The sequence below is a fragment of the Rhipicephalus sanguineus genome, chromosome 2 (genome assembly GCF_013339695.2).
Source record: "Rhipicephalus sanguineus isolate Rsan-2018 chromosome 2, BIME_Rsan_1.4, whole genome shotgun sequence".
Taxonomy (NCBI): Eukaryota; Metazoa; Arthropoda; class Arachnida; order Ixodida; family Ixodidae; genus Rhipicephalus; species Rhipicephalus sanguineus.
The window spans coordinates 1251746-1275322 of record NC_051177.1 but is presented as its reverse complement, the minus strand read 5'-3'; the positions used below and the strand labels follow the sequence as shown (position 1 = coordinate 1275322).

Below are 23577 nucleotides of genomic sequence, written 5' to 3'. Positions count from 1 at the left end.
CAGTGGTGACGTCCGAGGAGTTGGACACAATCGGTGTACTCACAGAGGAGGGACCCTTGTCCGAGGGAGCTTGGACAGCACCCCTAAGCGGCTCGGGTGCCGATGGAGCACCGAGTAAGGCGTTGTCGCTGCGGGAAGCGTGGATGGCATTCCCAGGCAACGGTAGGCCGTGTACTGTCGTGGCGGCGCCGGGGAAAGCCTGCCCTTGAGCCACTGAGGAGGCCTGAACGCCGTCCTTGAATGGTGGCACAGGTGCTTCCGGCAGTAGTAGCGAGACGGGCTGCATAATCGTTCCTTGGAGGGAAGGTCCGCAGCGCCGATGAGCCACGAGGGCGCACTTACGGTTGATAGTTCGTAGACTGCGCCACTGTGACGAAGAAACAGAGAAACAAGAGACAACGCCCGTTCGTGGGCCGGCTGTTCTTATTCTGACTTCTTCTGCCTCGTCTTCCCATAGCCGAGCGCGCGTTCGCGCCCCAGCGGCGCTGTCTTCCTTACAATATATATATATATATATATGAGAGAGAGAGACAGAGAGAGGGCTATGCACAGCGAAAATCGGCATCCTTTCATTGTACGCAGTGCCTGTCGCCGAGTAGAGCCAAAACCTTGCTAGTTTCGTGCAGCGTGTCACCAACAAAGCTGACGCCGTCACTACGGCATAGATTTCGTTGGGTAAACGCAGCAATGGTGAGCTGCTTTCGTTCCTGCAAGCGACACACAATCTGTGTCTCCGCTAGGGAGGCAGCAGCCAGCGGCATATTTGGGTCCGTCGCGTATAAAATGCGTGCAATATATTGACAGTAGTAGCAAAAGCACCATGCCACACACGCTACGGAGCAGATATAAAGAACTGATCGTGTTAGGGTTGCCGGCGACAACTCGCACTGGCCTGCTCGTTAGTACCAGCCATTAAACCTTCACACCAACAAAGCGGTGACCGCACTCGCGTCGAAGTCAAAATGATTAGTAGACCAATGTCCAGATTTCCCAAAAAGCCTTTTTCGGCACATTGTGGTGTCGGCCTCCTGCGAGTTGAAGGGAGCCAGTACCTTGACGAACTCGTTCGGCTAAGGCGGTCAAGGTTTTCGTGTGTAGTACTTCTCTAACTTTACTCGTCAGTACATTTAAAAAGACTTTGCTGTATATACAGTCTGCGAATTCGTGTACGTGAGCACTGCTAGTTGAACAAAGGTAGCGTTGAACCGGACTCCAGCTAACTATAAAGACATCCCTGCTATGATTTGCAGCACGTGTCAAACGGCCCGTTTGCCAGTTAACTTTCTTTACGCGGTGCTTCCGCATTAAATGGCCGCTGACCATTGCTCATGTTGAATGACCTTGTAGAGCAGCATTTGAACCAGCAGTAAAAACTTCATTTAGACCCATCTGCCCACCAGCAAACCCGCCAGAACAGATTAACGTCATGTGTCATGTTTGAGTGAAGCACCACTGGATCGGATTGGATTGGATGAAGGAGCCTCTTCCAACATTAGGTCGCCAATGCGGGCTTCGCTCCGTGCTAAAACCAGGCTAAAACTAGCGCAACCGAAAAAAATTTTCCGGTTACCTGGGGCGTTCTGGCGCAGCGTGGCGCAGTTTCGACAAATATCGCGGTTTCGGCGCAGAAAAACGAAATTGTATCAAAATGGCACAATTGGCGCAGCTGTTGCATCCCTGGTGGTGTAACCGTCAAACGCCACTCGCTGGAAAGCGAGAGGTCGCCCGTTCGATCCCGTGCATCGGAAAGTTTTTCTGAATTATTTTTCTTTGTGGCTTTTCTATATATATATATATACGGTGAATGACGGCGGCCGGCGACGGCAAAAATCAGCCGAGACTGTCCATATAATTGCTATCGCAATAATATATTTTGTTTTATGTGTGTGTGTACAGGCGGTCTCATCTGTTCTTGATGGCGTTTAGGTCATCGCTTCACTCACGAACCTACACGAGAGCATCTTAATTTAACAGCCTCGTGACAAGGTGACAACTTTAAGCCAGTCTGAGTAGAGCCTCACCCTCCTCCATGCTTCAGACTTCAATATTTTGCAGATTCTACGGGCGTGGCCCCACGAAGGTCCCGGTGTGCCGAAAAGATTTAAGATTTTCGGCGGAACGATCTTCCGTTTCATGTAGTAGGCCACAATTCTTGACTGGCACTTCGCCAGGGCGATCAGGTTTACGAAAGTGATAGCAGCTTGTTCCTTGTTCTTGGGGTGTAGAAAAGGGCGTGGAGCAGAAGAAATATACTTAGGCAATACATGTTGTTGGGCTAGTCGGTTCATGGTATCGTAAAAGAAGACGGGACGGTAAGAAGAACCCATACTCACGCACAAGCGCAGAACTTCCAACTGACTTTATTTGAGGAAAGCACGTGAATTTATACTTTCTCAGAAATAATGAAAACAAGGTACAAACGCGATGATGCCGGTGAAATCCACAACAAGGATGCGTGGGAATCATGTACAGCGCAGTGATTTGATGTGACCATCTAAGAAGTTAATTTCTTCCCTTGATAGCGATAGCGAGGGTGAGCTTATACAGCTATCGGCATTTTCCGTGGGCATCGAAGGCTTCTTCTATTCTATACCGCACAATGGACTGTTCAAAGCCATCAGAGAAAGTGTTGAAGAGTTTGATGAGGTAGACTTTCAAAATAGTGCCGGCTTTTAGCACAGAACCGATACAATTTCACCTAAGCTCGACCGCTACCCACCACGAAGGGTAATATTTTGTACAAAAATCCGGTATGTGCATTGGTTCTTCGGTTGCTCCTGTATTATGTGACATTTTTTTAGCCTTCTTTGATAAATGTCTTGAAAGTGAGCTTTCCAAACAACCGGTCGTACATGTGTTTCGATATGTCGACGACTTTTTGGTGCTTTTGGGTCACTCTTCTGAGAATGATCTAGACAGTGTTGTTCCCAACATTTTAAGCAGCTGCTCCTCTGAGGGAAAGGTTTGACTTTTACTCATGAATTGACGAAGGATAGCCATATCCGGTTCTTGGACATTAATTTGCATTTTAAAGATTGCTGAACATACAATCCCAGGAGCAACAAGAGCCTTCTACCGTAGAGAAGCGCCCACTCTAAACTTGTCAAGCGTGGCATAATTATGTCTACCTGTCTTTCCACCTTGCAAAAGTCCATACAGCGTCTACGAGTTTCACTCGACAGGTCGAGTGTCTGCTGTCTGCTGGGTATCCGCAACGCCTGATTCGCAGCACATCCGAGAGCCTGCTTCAAAAGCTGAAGTCTACAGATAAGCAAGAGAAGCACTTGGATCAAAAAACAACTTCCGTGATGCCCTATTTACATTGTCTCTCCCACAACGTCAAGAAGGCTGCAGAACGGTATGGAATTTGTGTCATCTTCTTGGCACCATGCAAACTTCGAAAAGTGTGCCCGCTCCTAACAGGAAGGCAACAAGAGTGGTCATGCAGGAAGAACCACTAAGTCAAGTTCACCAGTTGTGTATCTAACACTATATATGAGATACCCCTATCTTGCGGTCGGTCATACATAGGCCAATCCGGCCGATGTTTCAATGAGTGAGCACAGGAACACAACAGATCTTTGCGTACTGGCACGAGCAGCAATCTCGCATTACATTGTAAAAGGTGTGATAGCAAGAACTGTTTGCCTCATCTGAATAAGACGAAATTCTTATCGAAGGCTCATTTCAGAACAGAAAGAGAAGTCGTAGAGGCATATTTTATCGCAAAACAGGGAGGTAGCTGCGTAAGCTCACCCTCGCTATCGCTATCAAGAGAAGAAATTAACTTCTTAGACAGCAGGGCTGGGCACTATCGCGATAGTATCTTCGAGATACTTTTGAGTATCTGTATTTCTGTATCAAAATACATTAGAAAGATGTATTTGTATCTCAGTAGTGAAATACTTTTACGATGTATTGAATGTATTGCGATACTGTGCAAAGCACAGGTATTCTCGCTAACGTTGCATTCAAATAGAGCTTATGTGTTTGGAAGAGTTAAAGACTTTTCTGTGCCAACCAAACAAAAGCGCCCCGCCGGTCGGCGACACATGGAGATCGGCGAAGGATTCCTTACATGCACAGAATGGCCCATACGGTAAAATGTCCAAATTCGCTGACCGCAGAATCGAGGAGGCAGTGCTGACGAACGTAGATCTCTCTCAAGGCCAGTGGAGCACCCCAATTTTTTTCGGGAGCCAGTTCGGTATTACCGTATATTGCCGATTATAAGTCAACGTTTTTTTCATAAAATGACCTTCCATAGTTCGGGGGTCGACCTATAATCGGAGTCAACCTATACACGGAATCATAAAGTCGACTTATCTGTGGGGTTCGACGAAAGGTCGTCGTCCTCGAATTCCCTGCTATTCGACGCATCGATAACATCAGCCGCAGAGGCAGCGGAGCCAGACATTTTTGCGATCTAACACAACGATCGCGAAACTATAGCGAAACCATGCGAGGCGAGAGTGGCAAAACTATGGAGCGCGTTTAAAAATCGCCGCGTGGCATTAATGCCAACTGCTTGGGAAACACGGTCTCGAAAGCAGCATTTCAAACCTTTGATAGAGGGTGAACAATCCTCTATGAAAAAAAGAGGAATTTATCTTGCGATGCGCCTTGCAGTTTTGGTTTCATACAATAGAAACGATTCATTGAAAAACCATCAGCATTCCACAGAAAAGCTGGCAGCGCCGTATGGGCTGGCAACAACACTTCACAGGGAACTAAACCACATGACCAGTCACATGCGTCTTCACGTCTTTTTGCACTCACGTCTGTTCGCCATTTCTGCATTTCGCTTCGCTTGCGAGCAGTGGTGTGCGCGATTGGTGACGCTGCCAAACGGACGCCAAGATGCCACTGCTACGCCAGCAACACCACAGCACTGCTTTCAAGCGGCAAGCGATCCTCTACGCAGAGTCGGAAAACAACGTTGAAGCAGGGCGCAAGTTCGATGTGTTGGAAAAGTGCGTGAGGGAATGGAGAAAACAAAGGGCCAAGATCTTCGCGTGCGCTGCTACACGCCGTTCCTTTCGCGGACCGCGGACTTTATGAAACGAAACGGCCTGAGCCTAAGACGACGCACAACTGTATGCCAAAGGTTGGCCGATGCCTACGAAGAAAAACAGTGCGTGTTTCTTCGCTACGTGAGTGACCTGAAGGCAAAGCATTCATTCTTGCTGGGTGAAATCGGCAATGCCGGCCAGACCCCTGTATGGTTTGATATGCCTAGCAAGAGGACTGTGTCCCAAAAAAGGGAAGCGCCAGGTTCGCCTGCTGACTACGGGCAACATGCACAACTGTTTCACTGTCATGTTGGGCTATACGGCCGACGGGCACAAGCTACCGCCATTTCTTCTGTTCAAAAGGAAAACGATGCGAAAGAAAGAAAAGTTTCCGCCGGAAGTTATTAAGCGGGTGAATGAAAAGGACTTTTTTAACGATGAAACTATCCTCGCATAGTTTTATCTCGTGTGGTGCAGGTGCCCGGGTGCATGCTCATCCTGGACTCCTTTCGCGGCCACATCACAGATCTAGTGAAGAAAGTGGTAGCGGACTCTGGATGTGAGCTGGTCATCATTCCGGGTGGACTGACACCTATTCTTCAGCCACTCGACGTGGCGCTCAATAAGCCATTCAAAGACCGCATGCACGCGTTCTACAATGAATGGCTCCAGCAAGAAAACCCGAAGACACCCACAGGGAAGCTGAAGCGTGCTTCTTTGAGTGAAGTGGCGCAATGGGTCAACGATGCCTGGTATGGACTGCCAACCGACGTGGTCCGCGCGGCGTTTTCCACGTGCGGCATCTCAGTACCACCGGCATCCCTTCCGACGGCGAGCAGCAGCAGTGGCTCACACGATGGCAGTGACCGTGACTGCGTCCTTCTCTCAAGCGACAACGAGTCGTAAGCAATGTTTCACAGGAAAATAAATGTTTCTTTGCATCACTCCCTCTTCTGAAAAACTTATTGGTGAGCTATGGCTGCAGCATGAGGCTGTGTTCGGAGTCAACTTTTTTTCCCCTCGAAGGGGTTGCAAGTTGGGGGGTCGACTTATAATCGGCAATATACGGTAGTTAAATGCGAACTTGTACTCGTCTACAATGGTAGACAGACTTTTCCATTTCGCGAGTCTTGTGTTGAAGCTGAACCAGCGCTGTTAGAAGGCAGCCTCTATGAGAAGCTACTGCTTCTGATGTGCAATTAACGTGATCATTAACCTTCTCAGCAAAACAGATGGCATGTGTAAATACGGATATACTTTTTCTGAATTCACTGGTGTTCCTTATTGATTCGAGCAATATGGTTGCCTTGAATTTTAATCCACTGCAACATTATTCACAATATTATGCTGCACTTAAAAATGAACTTGCACAACGTCGGCATCCACGTACCTTAAAAATGCTTAAGTATCTGTATTCCTGTAATCGAAGGTCGCAGGTTCGGTCCCTGCCCGCGGCAAGCTATCTTTTCGTCCACTTTTCTTTCTTCACATTTACATTACATTTACTACTAATAACGTCCCCTATACTTTCTTTGGCATTACTGTCAGTTAGTTCTCATTAATATTGTGTATAACAAAGAAAAACGAGCCCTTAAAATTTCCACTTCTTTCCTTTATTCCTGTATTTGTATTCCGGGATACTTTTTTCGTTCTTTTGCAAAAGTATCTTCGAAATATCCCGTTACGTCGTTTGCAAAGGTATCTCAGTATCTGTATTTTAGGCTTCCAGCACATGTATTTCGATAGCCCTGTTAGACGGTCACATCAAATCACTGCCCTGTACATGATGCGCACGCATCCTTGTTGCGGATTTTACAGATATCATCGCGTTTGTACCTTGTTCTCATTATTTCTGAGAAAGTATAAATTCACGTGCTTTCCTCAAATAAAATCAGTTGGAAGTTCTGCGCTTGAGTGTGTGTATGTGTTCCTCTTACCGTCCCATCTTCTTCGCGCAGTTTGAACTTTTATGAAGAATCATGCACGCCCTAGAAGGTGGCCCCAAAATATGCCATGGCAAGTAGGTAGCTCAATACACAGCCAGTGTCAAAAGCGGTACTGTAGAAAGGCACTAGAGATGCTTAAGGCCAAGCTGAAAACAGCAGTACCATACAGGCAGCCAGTTGACCACAAGGCATTCTCCCACAACCCAGAAAAGTTTTCTTTTGATCAGCTTCCTCATTTGGGATCCCAGCTCACCTTGCTGTGATGAGGTGCGACGCAGGTCACCGTGGCTTCCTTGAGCAAGGACGAGCTGCAGTTGCGCAGACGGCGCAGCTGAGCATGAGCGGCCCCCATGGTGATGGTGGCCACACCCTGGTGATGGCCAGGTAGGCTGGTCTCCAGCAGCAGCGGTTTCTCGGGCCGCCTCCCCAGCGGTGGGCTCTGCTCCTCGGGCAGCACTTGGAGGCACCGCTGGGCCTGCTGGCTCTGCAGCATCTGCAGCTGAACCTGCAACCCCACCTAGTGGTCACGAACAGTGGCCTCTCAAAGAGGCACATAAAGCTTAAAGCACACCAAGAGACTGGCTAAAAGTATTACCACTTGATTCTCTCTGGCCATGTACTTGTAGAGGAAAGGAAACAGCTGAGACATCTTGGCCAAACTATGGAGCCATCATAACACTGTCAAGTTGATGCCTTCAAGTTTGGAAACAAGCTGGTCCAAACTCGAAAGAGCTCCCTTCCCTTTAGCACAATAAAAGTCAATCGTGAATGATCTTGCCACTTGCCTGCTTGACCAGACTAGTTTCAACAGGGGTGCAAATTCTTGTATGGGAATATGGCCTTGCCACCTGTCGGCTGCTTTTAACGGCGTAAGCTGCTATGAGTTCACAACAACAGCAGATTTTGGTGCCATAGTTGTCTGCTACCACATGTGCCTGTCACATCTATCGCACACATTGAGAAAAAACAAGGATTCGAGGCTTTCTGCGTGGCAGACAAGTGTTCTACAGAAGTGTAGATAGCTAGGCCAGTTGGTATGGATCCATGGAAGTAAGCAGTGCGAAAAGCAAGACGACGCACACAGGGAGGAATGACAAGAACAAGTGGTGACTTTCAGCTAAGCTTTTTTAATTCACAAGTAAAACATATATACAACACACCACCAAGCGCGCAAAGAAAATTTTCAGACCCTTTGTTTCCTTCCCTCGCTCAAAAACCAAAGCACACACATGGCACATGCTTCATGTTATTCCAAGATATGAAATTTCCTTGTCATGCAGTGTAACCGACGCCTGACTGGCACGTGCTTGCAACAGTTTGGAAATGTGTGTGGCCTCAACAAGTTCACGTGCTTTCTGGCTTCATTGTTTGTACAAAATGGATGTAGAACCAACAACACCCACACTGGCGGCAATGCAGTGATAAATGTGAACTTGCCGGGCTTTTCAAGGAATTGTAATGCTCCCTTAACCGCACATTAAGGCACCACCCAGTCTGCCCCACGTAAACGCGGTTACATGGAATTGAATAAACAGTGTTCCACCACAGAGCTTTGCCAGCGTTTGAAACTGTTTCGGAAAAAGACCACATACAAGCATCATGTACGGAGAGGAAATGCACTAACAGATGAAATATTGCATGACAGAAGAGATGTTGCACCATGTGAATTGCATAACGAGTTAAAAGCTTCCCACCCACTACAAATAGCTCAGCCATCATAATCGTCCACCACCACCACCACAACAAAGTGCGCATATTGCCTTATAAAAATGTACTATTGTGTAGTGGGTACCTTGCAACTGCAGTTGCAGTAGGCGCCCTGTGAGCATTTACAGTGGGCTTTATAAAGGCCACTCCTCCAGCTGAGGCTGCAACCATGCAACGCCTTGTGCACAGACCTGGCTTCTTCTTCTTCTTTTGGCTAGAGTGCTATGACAAGACGCCAATGTAGAGCTTGCCATGCATAAGCCATGATTGGAAAACGAACCTATTTGCTATGAACATTTTAGCTGTGTTTGTGATACGTTATCTTCACCGTGATGAACATACCGCTATGACTGGGTGAATATTCAATATTTTAGAATGCAGAATCCCATATTGTACTATCTGGCATTCACTTTGGTATGAATTTTAGTATTTAGAATAAAAAACTTGTGGGAGATCATGCGCTCGCATTTTCTTCCTTAACGCTCGCACGATCGTGGGCTGGCAGCAGGAACGAACAGGCTAAGTGGGGTAGAAACACCCGACCCTTTCCTAACTACCCTTCCAACCTGCTGCTTAGCGCTGTGCGCTATCCGTCGACTCGCCAGAGAGGGCAATGGACTGTCTGCGAAGGAGACAACACTCGCCAAAGAGTGAGACTAGAGGTGATAAAGAGCAGACAGGACAGGAAGACGACCTTTCCTGTGCCAGCGGTGCAGCCAGCTGCCGCCGATCATCAACAAAAGGAGTAAGCTTGGCCTTTGTTTCACAAAGTGCGGACTATCCCTCCAAGTGAAGCATTTGCATCATTGCTCGCCTGTTATTTGTGACTGTCAGTTGCCTCATTTGCCCGAATACATTGTAGCTACACGTACTCGTGCTACAGAAAGGGAACATTGATACATGCATGGAATGAGCTGTGTGTAGCTGGAACTGGAGCTAAGCTTTAGCACCAGCTGGGCATACAGCGAAACCCTTCAAACTAAATTTAAGAATGTACAAGTGACAGTTTCTGTTTCAGTCAGCAACTCCCACGGCTTAATGAGAACTTGTTGCTGGGCAAGTTGTTGAACAGAACACAACATCTTGATTTTAGCACTAAAAAAAGAAAATCACAACAGGACAAGCACTCTTGGTCATTATCAAAAAGAAAAATACTGCGTAGAATTGGGGCCACAAATGACCCAATGCAGATTTCCTGATCCTGCAAAAGTTGTCACTCATCAAAAAAGATAAACATGAACGGAGGTATACGTTAAGAGAGTTAAAAAAATGATCTACTGTCAGTCGTGCGATATTTTGAAAAGGAATTACACCATTACCTTCTTTCGAACAGAACAGAACAACTTTAAGAAAGAAGTCTGGCGAGTTATTTAGGCAAACATCCCCACCTGGGCATGAGCCCTTGAGCTCTCCAGTGTGAACCTCAGCAGTGTAGTCTCCCAGTTCGAGGCTGCGTCCACATCCCTACCTTCTTCCCGCTCCCACAACAGGTGTTCCAGGGTGGCCCTGGTCTCGCAGTTATTTGTGAAATAAAGCTCTGGGTAACGGAGATTCCAGATCACAGGGTTCAAAAGATTCTTGTCTGCAGCTGTCACCATGCGACCGCTTCTTTCTTGTTCAGTTTCTGGTGTGGTGGCTGAAATTTGCACCTGGAGAGCCTGTAATGTTATGCTATTTCTCTGAAACTTGTGAGGCAACCCTCCCCCTCCTCACCCGATGCCGAGGCCAAGGTGGTGGCGTTGTTGATGGTGACAGCTTGATGCATAAGCCCTCAAGCCTTGTTGCCGGCAAGCAAGGTGGTGTGGGCGGGCCCCCATAAAATGTAAACTTCCTTATCCTTGGTTTTACCCACAAGTAAACTTCGTAACGCCTCAGGGGAGATGCGGCCATTGACTAAGTTGCAAATAGCAGTCTGGGAGTTGCTGATATCCCCTTTGGCCGCACGGTGGTTGCCACCTTCTCCGTGTTTTCATGTGCACCGTGCGTACCGTGACGCTAGTCTTGTAAGCGTTCTCGTGATCTACACCCGCGGCCCCGAAGTCATGCCTGTGCGCATACATGGCCATGTCCACAAACATCACATCTTTATACGTTCTCTGTATGCTCTGTGCTCTTTTCTCCATCCTCCTTTTGTGGTATTCGGGATGCATGTTCTTCGGCAAGAGAGAATTAGACATTTACAAAGTTTTGCTATGTTAGCATTTGCTTTATAAGCGCTGATCATTACGGAAGTGAAGTTTGTTTAATGCCTGGATGGCTTTTTCACTAAACAGAACTTGTGGTATAATATGACAAAACCGCCATCTTTATCACTTTGTAGCAAGCACAGGTCATTGTGTCTAAAGTATGCTATACATTATCTAGACGCTTTCTTGTATGACAATTTGTCTTGTCGGGAAATGCCTTTACAAGGCTGTCTACACATCCTGGTAGGCATCCCTCCTGGCTCTTACTGGGGGCTTTCCTTGTTATCATTCCTGCAGGCTCATGCACAGGAACACTGGGTTCTAAGCTATAGTTAGGACCTTTCTTCAGCAGCGTGGCGATATTATCGGGAATGGGGGCGTCCCATATTATACCTAACCCATCTCTCCGAACTTGCTTTTTCAAATTTTCAAGAAAATGCCTCAGCAATGTTGGTCACAAAGATTCCGTCAGACGCGCTAGAAGTACTCTAATGTAACAAAGCTTGATTTCCACAATCCATTGTGGGTCATGCGCAACACTAAGCACATGAAGACAGTCTTTAAACAGTCGAACTTGGCGGGCCAGTTCTGAATGGAGTAACTTACATGAGCCCAGGATGGTGGAACAGCTTCAAAAATGGCACTTACATCTTCTGGGAGCACACCCTTTTGAAGGCACAGTTTGATGAGCTTACTTCAGCAACTGGTTGCGACAATCCTTGTCAAGAGCTTATCGATGTTCGCCCATGCTGACGGAAGCACAGAAGGAACAAACAGAGAAGGGCTCGTTGTACTAGAAATGTGCTAAATAATAACTTGTTGCTGGGCCTGTTGGTGAATACGCTCGTTCTGTCGTCTCTCATGCGTTCATTTTTTTAACTTTAAACTCAAGATGTCCTCAAGATTCTCATTACGATTGACATGGCTCATGGCTAACACAAGCCAAAAAAGACCACACATCTCCACGAAGTGAATCATGACGAGTGGGCGAAGCTCTGGGTATCGTATGGGTGAGTAACCATATGTTACCCGAGCGTGGCCCCATATAATGTAAATTGAGTGACATAAAGTGACATAAAGAAGTGATGACAAAGCTAGGTCGTAAGGTCCATAATGTCTATGCTGAAGTCCCCGACTAGTATAAAGGGTTCGTGCGGCGATGTCTTTAGGGATAAGCAGTAGAAATGCATGGAGGTGTGATGGCGGCAGGTGGCAAACACGCCAGTACGGCTTAATCGCTGACAACCCTTACGATAAGCATCTTCAGTTAACTGCTCGGTAGTGCATGTGGCCTAGCGCAGTTGCATGCGTACTGCACGCATTTAATAGGCGACAACCCAAATGCGCCGCGCCGCCATCCATGCTGCCTCTTTGCATCACGAACCTTTTCATGACAAATGCCTGCGTGCGGTGCGTACAGTACAACAGTACGGGATGGCGTCAGCTTAGTTAGTGATGTGCTGCACACAACTAGAAACGATCGGCTTCACACGGCAGCAAATGCTGTGTGTCGGCGGAGATTTGGTGATGTGCATGTGCATGTTTACGTGCGCACACGCATCGGGGAAAGCCAGACGAGTCATCTGCTCTTTCACCACAGTCTTTGTGTTCTGCATCACCGTTTCCGAACGCTCCATGCGAGAGAGCCGTAATCTATTCCGCGCTTTGCTGGTACCAGCGGCGCTCATCTCGAGATGCAAATTTGCAAGTGGCGGTTGGCACGTAGTTAAGCGGGGTTCACGGCTGGTACTGAATGTATTTGCAAGAGCCTGGGCGCGCACCACAAGGCCTGGTAAGTGTACTGGGAGACATTAAAGCTATTTCGGATGTGGCTGTGGCGATTTGACCGCTTGAGCAGAATAAGAAGCATGAATTTGTTTTTCCAATTTTTCAGATGGTTTCGCGGTGCCTAGGGAGTCCAAAAAATCGGACGGTGACTGTATAGCCCAAAATTGGTATTTTGTGACGTGACTGTATGATGAACATAAATGGCAGGTGGTAACATGAAAAACATGATATGTACGTCGTGTAGGGCATGATTTACGTGCCATGCTCATGGTGCGCTCACGGCTATTTTGCTGGCTTGATATACCCCAAAGTTGGTATTGCATGACGCGACTGTACAACGAACATAAATGACAGGTGGTAACAGGCAAAACATGATATGCATGTCGTGTAGGGCGTGATTTACATGCCACGCTCATGATGCACTAGTGGCCATTTCCCCGGATTGATATACACCAAAACTGGCATTGTGTGATGTGACTGTATGACAAACATAAATGACAGGTGGTAACATGACAATCATGACATGCATTTGATGTACAGGGTCGTCCACTCTTGGTGCGAACACGGCGCCGCGTGGCCGCGCTCTGCGGGGCGCCGGCGCTAGCGGTGCGGCCGCGCATCGAAGCTGATCGGCACAGGCGCACAAGAGCTTGGAGGCGGGGCTTCGTTTCGATTGAAAAGCGCGGGAGCACGCCGTGCATGTTTTGCCGTGAAGCAAACTTAAAGCGCCTGAGAAACCACGAAGCGTTGCAGGAAAGCGCGCTTCGCTCAGCGCAAAGTGTTGTGTAGTTACGGTATTTGAGAATTGAGTGGTCCCTCTTTTTTCGATACCATAGTGCCATTTTAATGTATACATCGACGCACGGATGGACAGATGGACAGATTGACGAACGGACGGACAGATGCGCGGACAGTCGGACGGACAGATGGACGGACATAGTACGGTCTATTTTTAAGCCATATTCGCGCTATGAATGCTCTATCTACGGTATATGTAACACCCAGGCCCGTAGCCAGGAATTTTTTTCGGGGGGGGGGGGTGGGTGGGGCACTTGCTGAAAACGTTGACTATTTCAGAAAAACACATATTCTCATTATTTATTTACGGTAAAAACACCTACTTCACCAAAATTGCAGGGGGGTTCCCGGGTCCCTACACCCCCCCCCCCCCCCTTCTGGCTTCGGGCCTGGTAACACCTGTGTTTCGGTCCGACGGGGACGTACGCCGACGACGGACATCGTGAGAGAATAAGGAGCTTCCCTCCTAAAAAGAGAGGCCGCTCAATTCTCAAATACCGTGACTACATAACACGTTGCTCTGAGAGAAGCGCGCTTTCCGGCAACGCGTCGTGGTTCCTCAGGTGCTTTAAGTTTGCTTCACGGCAAAACACGCACGGCGCGCTCCCGCGCTTTTCAATCGAAACGAAACCCCGCCCCCAAGCTCTTGTGCGCCTGTGCCGATCAGCTTCGATGCGCGGCCGCACTGTTAGCGCTGGCGCCCCGCGGAGCCCAGCCACGCGGCGCCGTGTTCGTACCAAGAGTGGACGACCCTGTACAGCCCATGGTGCACTCGCGGCTGGTTCGCTAGCTTAGTATACCCCAAAACTGGTATTTCGTGACATGACTGTATGACGAACATAAATGAGAGGTGATAACATGAAAATCATGACATGCATGTCGTGTAGCATATGATTTACATTCCATGCTCATGGTACGCTCGCGGCCGTTTCACTAGCTTGGTATACCCCAGAATTGCTATTTCATGACGTGACTGTATGAAGAACATAAATGACAGTTAGTAACATGAATATCATGACATGCATGTCAAGTAGGGCTTGATCAGTGATGTTACCGAGGCCTTCAGATTTGGAGCAATTTTTGGAGCAGGAAAATTTTCATTTTGGAGCACTTTAGAGCAGCAAAAATTTCTATCGTGGAGCACTTTGGAGCAGGTAAATTTGCAACTGGGAGCACTCTGGAGCAGCCAATTTCACATCCTGGAGTACGTTGCAGAATCAAGTTGCATTTACATTCAAGAATTTCAGCCGTTGTGCGTCTCTTCAGTTGTTAGTCGGCGTTTGTGGTGTCCTGACTTCTTTCTTGTGTCCGTGTTTGCACGCCCTGTCTTTTTAGAATGAATACTTACCAACTAGCTCAGCTCTCTGTTATTCTAAACCTGAATAACTATTATGGGGCTCTTATGAAGAGCTAGAAATATTTCGATTCACTGCAAATCTCATGCAGGAAATCTGTCGGGAGCACTTCATATTTCACTCGATAATGAAAAAATAAGGGTGTATTGCAGTTAAGTCTTCTGGATTAACCTCTTCAGCGATTATTTAAGCGATTTGAAGGCGGCCATCTTCGCTTTTTTTTCCTTCTCACTCGACACAGTGATTCTCCCTTGCCTCCTCTCTGAAAGGTTTCTGCACCTAACATGGTTATGCACCGCCTCCAGGGTCAGAGGCATTGCAAGCTTTCTGCACCGCACCAGTCACGGAGGCAGTACAAAGCGACTATGTCATGTGATGACGTCATCAAGTGACGTCATGATGGCACCACAAGTTTTGGCGATCTACGACGTCATGATGACGCCATCACGTGATGATGATTTCTTGCGTCGCTCGTGTTGACGCCACCGATTATTTTCGCGTTTCATGAGGCACCTAAGGCTTTCGCATTATTCTTGCGCAGCGAACGTTAATAGCCTAGCCGTTAACAGCCTGACCTTAGATACCAAAATAGCCTCCACCATGTCACCTCTGTGCCATGTACTGAACAGCTTCGCTGGTCATCCACCTCACAAAATAGAATGGCTCCTCAGTTTTTTTTTCTTTTTATTGCGACAGCAATTATATGGACAGACTTGACGGGTTTTGGCCGTCGCCATTGGAGTCGCCATCACTTTCCGTATAAAGTCAAAATTGATAACAGCACACCGCGCATCGTATATTTTACCCACGATAAAAGCTCACGAGCGATGGAGACGAATGCCGCTGAAGCGGAGATGAAACAAGTCGGCCGTCATCGTTGCGCGGAGCGCACATGCGATAACATCCTCTCGCGTGCTAGGCCTGCCATCAATTGTTTATCAAACAGAGAGGAAACGCCCCACCAGTCTTTCGTAAGGAGCGTGAAGGGAGGCTAGCAGAGGGGAGGGGGGCTGCGTCGCTCAAAGGGAGCCCTCGCTGCCGCGCGCACTCTCTCGAGACATGAGGAGACGTACTGCTTGTAAACTTACTGCGCTCTCAACGCTTACTTCGCATTTAGAGAACTGGCAGCGCGAAAACCGCTTCGGTCCCTGGAGCGGCCGTATTCCCTTAAACCATTGTTTTTTGAGTTACGTGAAGTCGGATCCAAAAGGGCTAGCTGCTAGCTAGCCCTCACAGTGGGCCTTCCGATGCTAGGGCCGTAAGCGGCGGGCCCGCTACTGACAGTTGCGCATATTAAAACCGAATTCGGCAGCTCCGGCCAGGAGGCATGCTTTTATTAATGAGATGACATTTTAAAAAAAAGCCAGCTAAAATTCCAATTGAGACCCTAGCACTCACGAGCTCGAACGGGCAAGAGCCTCCTCGGGGACACTTCCTGCAAGAGCGATTACAAACCCGGGTGTGCTGGTCGAAGGAATTACGAAAATTCACAGCATATCCACGGGTGAATGATGAAGAGCTTGGGAGGAGCTCCTGAAGCAATCATGGTTACACCGTGAAATCTTCTGTGATTTCGCCCAGCAGTAATTAAAGCGATAGCCCAGTACATCATCAAAGACGTGACAAACACTGCATTTCTTTATACAAGAAATTTTATTAATCGTAAGTGGTAGCTAGACGTGACTTCCGTTCCCCCTTCATTATAACGACTTTATGGTCGGTGAAGTGATGGATCGGCGATGGGTCATAGTGGGATGTTTCCAAAGACGAAGTAGTGGCAGTTTGCAAAGGTGCCTTCCGTTCCCCCTTCATTATAACGGGTTTATGGTCGGTGAAGTAATGGATCGGTGATGGATCATAGTGGGATGTTTGCAAAGACGAAGTAGTGGGCAGTTTGCAAAGGATCGGTGATGGGAGATACTGTTCGGGAGATAGTGCTGGTTACGCCTTACGGTGGACACGTGACAAGGTTACACTAAGAGGAGCTTCGCCTCTAAAAAGCTCTTCTAGATGAAAATCCATGGATAAAGCATATTTGAGGAAAAGTCTCAATGCGTTCCCAGTGCTCACGCACTCTTCCATGGACGCGAAGCACAGTAAATTCGATATTGTTCCATATATCTATTCCTAGCGTTCCCAGATTTCATTCTGCGATGTCCAGCAACAGAAGTGATACATTTTAGCAGCACACGTGTAGTTATTATTGAACATTGATTTAATTATGTGCCATGCGATGCTTGAAACAAGCTACCAGCAGCGTTTCTAGAACAGTCAATGTCCGCCAATGAATTGCCGCCACATTTTATAGCTACCGATTGTCCTAGACGTCACAAACCTCTGCGGAGAGCGTGTTTTGCCGTCCAAACGACATGCACAAGAGAAGCTGCGTCGGCACCGTGCATGGCATCGTGGCTTACTCGGCACGCACGCGCAAGCGCCAATTATTCTTGGTTCGTGGTTGTGACTTAGAGAGCCCCAAGGTCAAGCTGCACAAGTTTTGACGCGCCGGTGGTGCGAGTGCTGGTGATAGATGTCCCCAAACACGAGACTCTGGCGCAGTTTGGCACAATTTCTGTCGATATTATCAGGACGGCGCAGTAAATCCAATTTGGCGCACTTTGGCGCAGGAGTGGAATCACTGCTTGATTTACATGCCACAATCATGGTATGCTCGCGGCTGTTTCGCTAGCTTGACATACACCAATATTGATATTGCACAACGTGCGACTGTATGATGAACACTAATGGCAGGTGGTGACATGACAATCATGACATGCATTTCATGTACAGCATGATTTGCATGCCACGCTCATGGCACGCTTGCGGCTGTTTCCCTAGCTTGATATATACTAAAACTAGTATCATGTGACATGACTGTATGACGAACATTATTGACAGGTCCTAACATGCAAGTCATAATATGCATGTCATGTAAGGCATGATTTATATGACACTTTCTCGGTGCACTTCCAGCCGTTTTGTTAACTGAATATACACCAAAATTGGTATGGCATGACATGAGTGCGTGACGAACATAATGACAGGTTATGCATTGTATATACCAGAATATACGTTTCATTATATTAAAGATTGCACATGCATGTATGCATGACAAACATGGGATATATAGTGAACTGGAGATGTCATGACATGAATCACTTCATTTTCCTCAAAGAGAAACAAGGCGAGGTATGCAGCTCCCCGCTGGCTGCGTCACATTACATCAGATTCCCATAGCACGTAGGATCTGCCCGATGTTTTTTCTTTCAAGTATACTGGCCGAGATTTCATGCGCCTCAAGTTCTATTTATACAGGGTCTTCTTGACAAATTAAACATTCAAATTAGATAGATGACTTCAATCAGTAATAGCAACAACTCTACCAAAATACAAACAATGTTTTTCTAAAAAACACAAAAGTAATGTGCCGGCTAACCGCGCCAGCTTTCTTTAAAAAAAGAAATGGCTTTTCCATTGGCAGCACCACTCTTCGGTTGTTGCAGAAGTCTCTGAACTGCACTTCAGTAACGCAGCAACAAGTGAAGCCAAAAAAAAAAAAAAAAAAAAAAGTCCTTGCTCCGTGCTGTTACATATTTACGCCGGTTACGCTTCAAATTCGCGCCGCATAGGTGGGGCCACACCGCATATAGAAAGCGCTTTTCCAAATATTTCGTGGTATCTGTGTCGTTCGTTCTTCGTTTTCGATGCTGTGCACCTGCGCATGGCTTCACTGCGCACGTGGTGCAGCCCCTGACGTTGTGCAGCCTTGTAATTTTTTTTTTTTATGTGTACTGTGTCGTCACTACCGAGGAAATATCAGATTAGGCACTGGTGGAAACTATCGAAAACCGCGGTGCCGACAACAACAACAGATCTTTGGAGGTCGACTCGTCACGGGCTGTGCAGTCTTGCGCCATGCTATCTCGGAGGTCAGGGCTAGACGATGACGGAGCAGCATTGTATTGACATCCTACGAACTTTCAGTAATGCCATACCTCACAAACAAGCAATAGAGCAAAATAACGCAGTTCTTTGCTGCTAAGTAAATGTTTTAGCTGAGCTCTGCCCTCAGTTTGTGCGTTTCTTTTTCGAATTTTCATGCTGAAACTGCATATAAGGAGAACCTGTTTGTAAGAAATTTTTTCGGGAATCTGTCAATTTCGTTATATCCAGGTTTAACTGTATACAAACCTTGTGTCAATCGCCACCATTTTTGGTGGCATCTGACACAAGGCGACTGTGAGGCTGCGCACTGCTCAGTAGTGCACAATTCATGACAGCTGCAGTTGGTAGCGGTACGGGCGATCAAGCATGGCGTTGAGGAAGCGCAAACCCTTGTCAATTAGGGACAAGCTGAATACCCTAGCGCATGTCTCTCGAGATGGTGGTGTCGCCTGAGGAGGATTGGGTTTCTTCTTCTCGGTGGTTCGTGTTTCCCGCTGGTTTTTATCCACTTCGACACGAACCAACTTGATGTCTTTGAAGGAGGCTACGATGGGGGAGTGCCGTTGAGACCATCCCCCAAATACACCTCTGCTCACGAGTGATTGCCCACAATTGAAATAGGCTTCCGGCAGGGGCAAACTTCTTGTCCTGTATGGTGAGTTGAACATTTACATTGGCTTGCCACCAACTGCATAATTCAGCCAGTGGGTTTGCTATGCAAAAGGTGTAAATTAAAGCCCTTTAGCTGCTATACAGACGGTGTACTGTGTCCTTTGTTCTATGAGCATGAAAGACCCTACAGTATTAATATAATGTAGGCATTTTTGAAACTTACAGGCACAGTTCAAGTCTCAAGACATCGTGTGTAGAGTGTGCAAACTTCTTAAGTCACCTACTTTAGGCACTTATTGTTAAATACTCGTGTCCTCCTCTTGTATTGCACGATATATTTGGCTTTGCGTCTTCTAGAATGCCTAAATTTTAGAGCTGTGCGAATAGCAAAATTTTGGGTGCGAAGCGAATTCGAATATTGAAGTGTGAGTGCGAATCGAGTCAAATATTTCTCGAATATTTCTCGAATATTTCTAGACTATTTTTCCAATACTTCGAAGTGAAATTGCAGAAAAAATGTTAGAGAGGATTCCTAAGCATATTCTTATGAGATAGCAACGTGAAAGTGTTTCTTTTCGCTAGGTTGATGAAGCACTGGTGGGGTGGTGTTTCATAGTTGTCTTATCAAGAATGAGGCAATGTAGAGGCCGAATTGTATTTATGTACATGATTTGGTGCAACTAAAGTGTTGCCGACAACACTTTACACGTGATAGGCAAAGATGCCATTTCCTCAGCCTCTCCTCTTCTTTCAACTTCTGTGGAAGCCCTACTGATGTGGCGGACAAGGGTGTGCTCCCTTCAAGTCTGGAGTTCCAAATCTGCCTCATAGACGTCGATATATAAGAACATTTGAAACTTTGGATGCTAAAAAGCTTCGGCTTCCAATTTTTCGGACTTCCTGCCCAAATTTCAGATCCAAAAAAGCATTAACTGAGCCCCCACCTCTGCCACATCTTTCATCTCCATGTTGGAACCAGCGTTTTCTTGAGTTAATACATTTGCGACCGTAGCAGAGCTTGAAAGGCAGCTTTGCCGCAATACCGTGGTGTGATGAGGAGAAGCATATTGAAAGATCTAGGGACCACTTCCAATCGGACGTTGACTGTGTCTTGGCAAAGTTCGACCGTAATGGAGCTTGAAAGGCAGCTTTGCCGCAATACGAGAGTGTAATGAGGTGAAGCATATTAAAAATCTGAAGGGGTCACTTTCAATCATACGTTGACTGTGTCTTGGCAAAGTTCGACCGTAACGGAGCTTGAAAGGTAGCTTTGCCGCAATACCGGGGTATGATGAGGTGAAGCATACAGAAAATCTAGGGACCACTTCTAATCGAACGTTGACTGTCTCTTGGCAAAGTTCGACCGTAACGGAGCTTGAAAGGCAGCTTTGCCGCAATACGAGAGCGTAATGAGGTGAAGCATATTGAAAATCTGAAGGGGTCACTTTCAATCGGACGTTGACTCTATTTGTTTTTGGGAAGTTCGAATAGTTCGAATAGTAAAATTCCAGTGCGAATCGAATCGAATAGCAAACACTATTCGAAAAATATTCGAAATTTCGAATATTCGCACACCCCTACTAAATTTGTGACATCAACCACATCTGGCCAACTCACCTGGTCTATGCTGAGAGCCAGGACAGACACACACGCCAAGTCCTTGAGATTGTCAAGAGCAGAAAATGCAATCAGTTCTTCCACAACTGAACACTGGAGTGCCATGACATTCACGCGGGGTATATGAAGCCAGAGTTGCACCTGCAAAAGAAAGTGTAGAAACATTCAGCCTTTGAGCACAGAGAAATGACCTTAATATAAGTGATTTTTAAAGCAGCACTTTCTCTGGTTGTCCATTGGTATGAATCTTGTAGACTGCCAGAAGCCACAGGGTCATAAAGTAGGTTGGAGATTATGATGGACTGAAATAAGCTCTATGGTCCACACCTCTCCTAACACCACACAGATGCCGTACTTGTTTTGTTTAGCTAATGTAGCAAGAAGTTTCTATTTTGGCACACTGAAAAAAGCTTTGCTCAAAGAGGCGGCAGAGACTGGCAACATGAGTGGAGGAATATGACCTATTAAATGTAGCATGCTTACCAAGGAGGTTAAGAAAAACTTCTGGAGTGGAGGCGGCGCACCGCCGCTGACGCTGACGACCACCATATTGCTCCAGACAGAAAACACGCGGGTGGTCGCTAGGGCTCGCACGGAAGTTCCACAGAAGGCGGATTTCTCCACTCCTTTGGTGACAAGCGAGTGTTGCGGATGTCTCATTTCTTGGACTGTGATCCACTCAATAACCACATTAACAATTTGTCGAAGATTGCCAAGCTGTACATAATAAACACCGGGCCTGCGCGGAGCACGCAGCGCAGTCACAGCGAAAGCTAGAAGAGCGGCCCTTCTAGGGCCCATTCTAAACTCTCTTGGGGAAACTAATACGAGTACACTTGCAAGGTACCCACTACGCCACAAATCATAATTTTTGTGAAGTAGGGAAGCATTCACTATGCCATTATTTGTCTTTCTGCAGATAAGCGAGGTACCCGCTACACATCTGTTGATGCTGCCTGTGGGTGACGATGATGAAGAATTATGGTTGAGCAATTTGAAGTGGGTGAGACGCTTTAAACAACACACTCGTTGCACACTTAGCATTGTATGACGTCTGGTTTTGTTATTTTACTCTTCTGACACGCTATATTACACATGTTAACGCCATTCCTTGGCCGACATAATACATGTATGGGATATTTTTGCAAAGGAGTTCCAGTCACCAGCATGGCTCTGTGGTAGAATACTCGACTGCCATGCAGAGGACCCGGCTTCAATTCCCATCTGATCCTGGATATTTTCATTTATCTCATTTTTTTTCTTATTTCGCATGAGAGTGGTTAGGGAACTCTGAAAGAATAACGCTAAAATTGACGAGCACACAAAGGAGGAGAACAGACAAAGGACTGGCGCTTCTAACAACTCCTTTGTCTGTTCTCCTCTTTGTATGCTCGTCAATTTTAGCGCTTATTCTTTCAGAGTTCATGGATAACCAACTAGCCCAACAGTCTGTTCTGCTGAAGTGGTTAGGGACACAGACGGCGGCGTGGCGGACAACTACCCCACTGCTGTTGTGATCTGATAACAGTTTTCGCTGTAAAATCAGGCTTCGCCATATTTAAAAGAAATAAACTGGAAAAACTACCAAAGTGGAGTATGAACATGGCTGACAAGGACAGTTATTTTTAAAAATGTGTAAACGAGCGTAAACAAGAGCCGCAGCAAGCTCGTCAATTAGTCTGCTTTCGTATCTTTACTTTTTAAGGGCACGTGTTTCATATGGTTAGTTTCGTAATTGTCTGCATTATGCGTAACTAAGAGCTGCAGCAAACTGGTCTGCTTTTGTATCTTTTCTTTTGCTGTGTTTAGTTTTTAAGGACGCATGTTTCATACGGTTAGTTTCAAGATAGTCTGTATTATGATGCATTTTGAAGTTTTATACGATTCATGTATAAACCGCATTGTATATGCTTCTTTTTTCTTTTGAAATTGTATAAAAACAGGGGCTGAATAAAATTTTATGTACCACTTATTGGCTCCATCATGTGGTTCGATTCGAGAATGCTGCAAGCGAATTCTACGTGTTATCGGGCACGCTTCAGCCCATGTATTATGGCGTAACAAATTGCCTTCTTCAATCTTGTACGACAAAAAAGAAATTGTGCCAAATAAGTGACGCTAACTGTCGCATTCTCATGCTGAAACGCCCCCGCGGAAGCTCACAATTACGCTGACCACGCTCAAGCTGCGCTCCCTCTTGCCTGGAGCAAGATGGCTGCCAACCAGTTTCCCAGGCTTCAACCGCTCGCATGGGCGCGTATATGGGACCTCCACTCCAGAAGTTTTCTTTTAACCTCCTTGATGATTACAACAGTGCTACACCATAAACACTTCTGTGGTAGCAGAACTACTTGGTGGCAACAAGTCATACTGGCACTTCCGTCAGTGAATACACTGTGGTTTCAGTGCATTTTCTTATCCAAAACTGCAATTACTGGAAGACAGTGGTTTCCACACCCACAAAAAAAGCCAATCCTTTCGGGCACAACGTGGCATCAGCCTTATTGTACCACAAGGTTATGTGATGCAATGGTTATGCGATGTCAACTCTCGTAGACCAACTGTCTCAACACTAGTACGTGCAAGAAAATTTAAGCGTTGATATAACGAA

The 23577-nt window shown here is 46.7% G+C and overlaps 1 protein-coding gene across 2 annotated transcripts in view; it reads right to left on the bottom strand.

Moving 5' to 3' along the window:
* The window catches only part of LOC119382338 (transmembrane protein KIAA1109 homolog), a 961129-nt gene that overhangs the window by 672663 nt on the left and 264889 nt on the right, over positions 1-23577 (bottom strand). For both annotated transcript variants that reach the window (XM_049412180.1, XM_049412181.1), the window contains exons 14-15: positions 20967-21107; positions 7212-7463 (exon numbers count right to left, since the gene is read on the bottom strand). In XM_049412180.1, coding sequence (XP_049268137.1) covers positions 7212-7463; positions 20967-21107 — 393 coding nt within the window. The remainder of the gene's footprint in view (positions 1-7211; positions 7464-20966; positions 21108-23577) is intronic.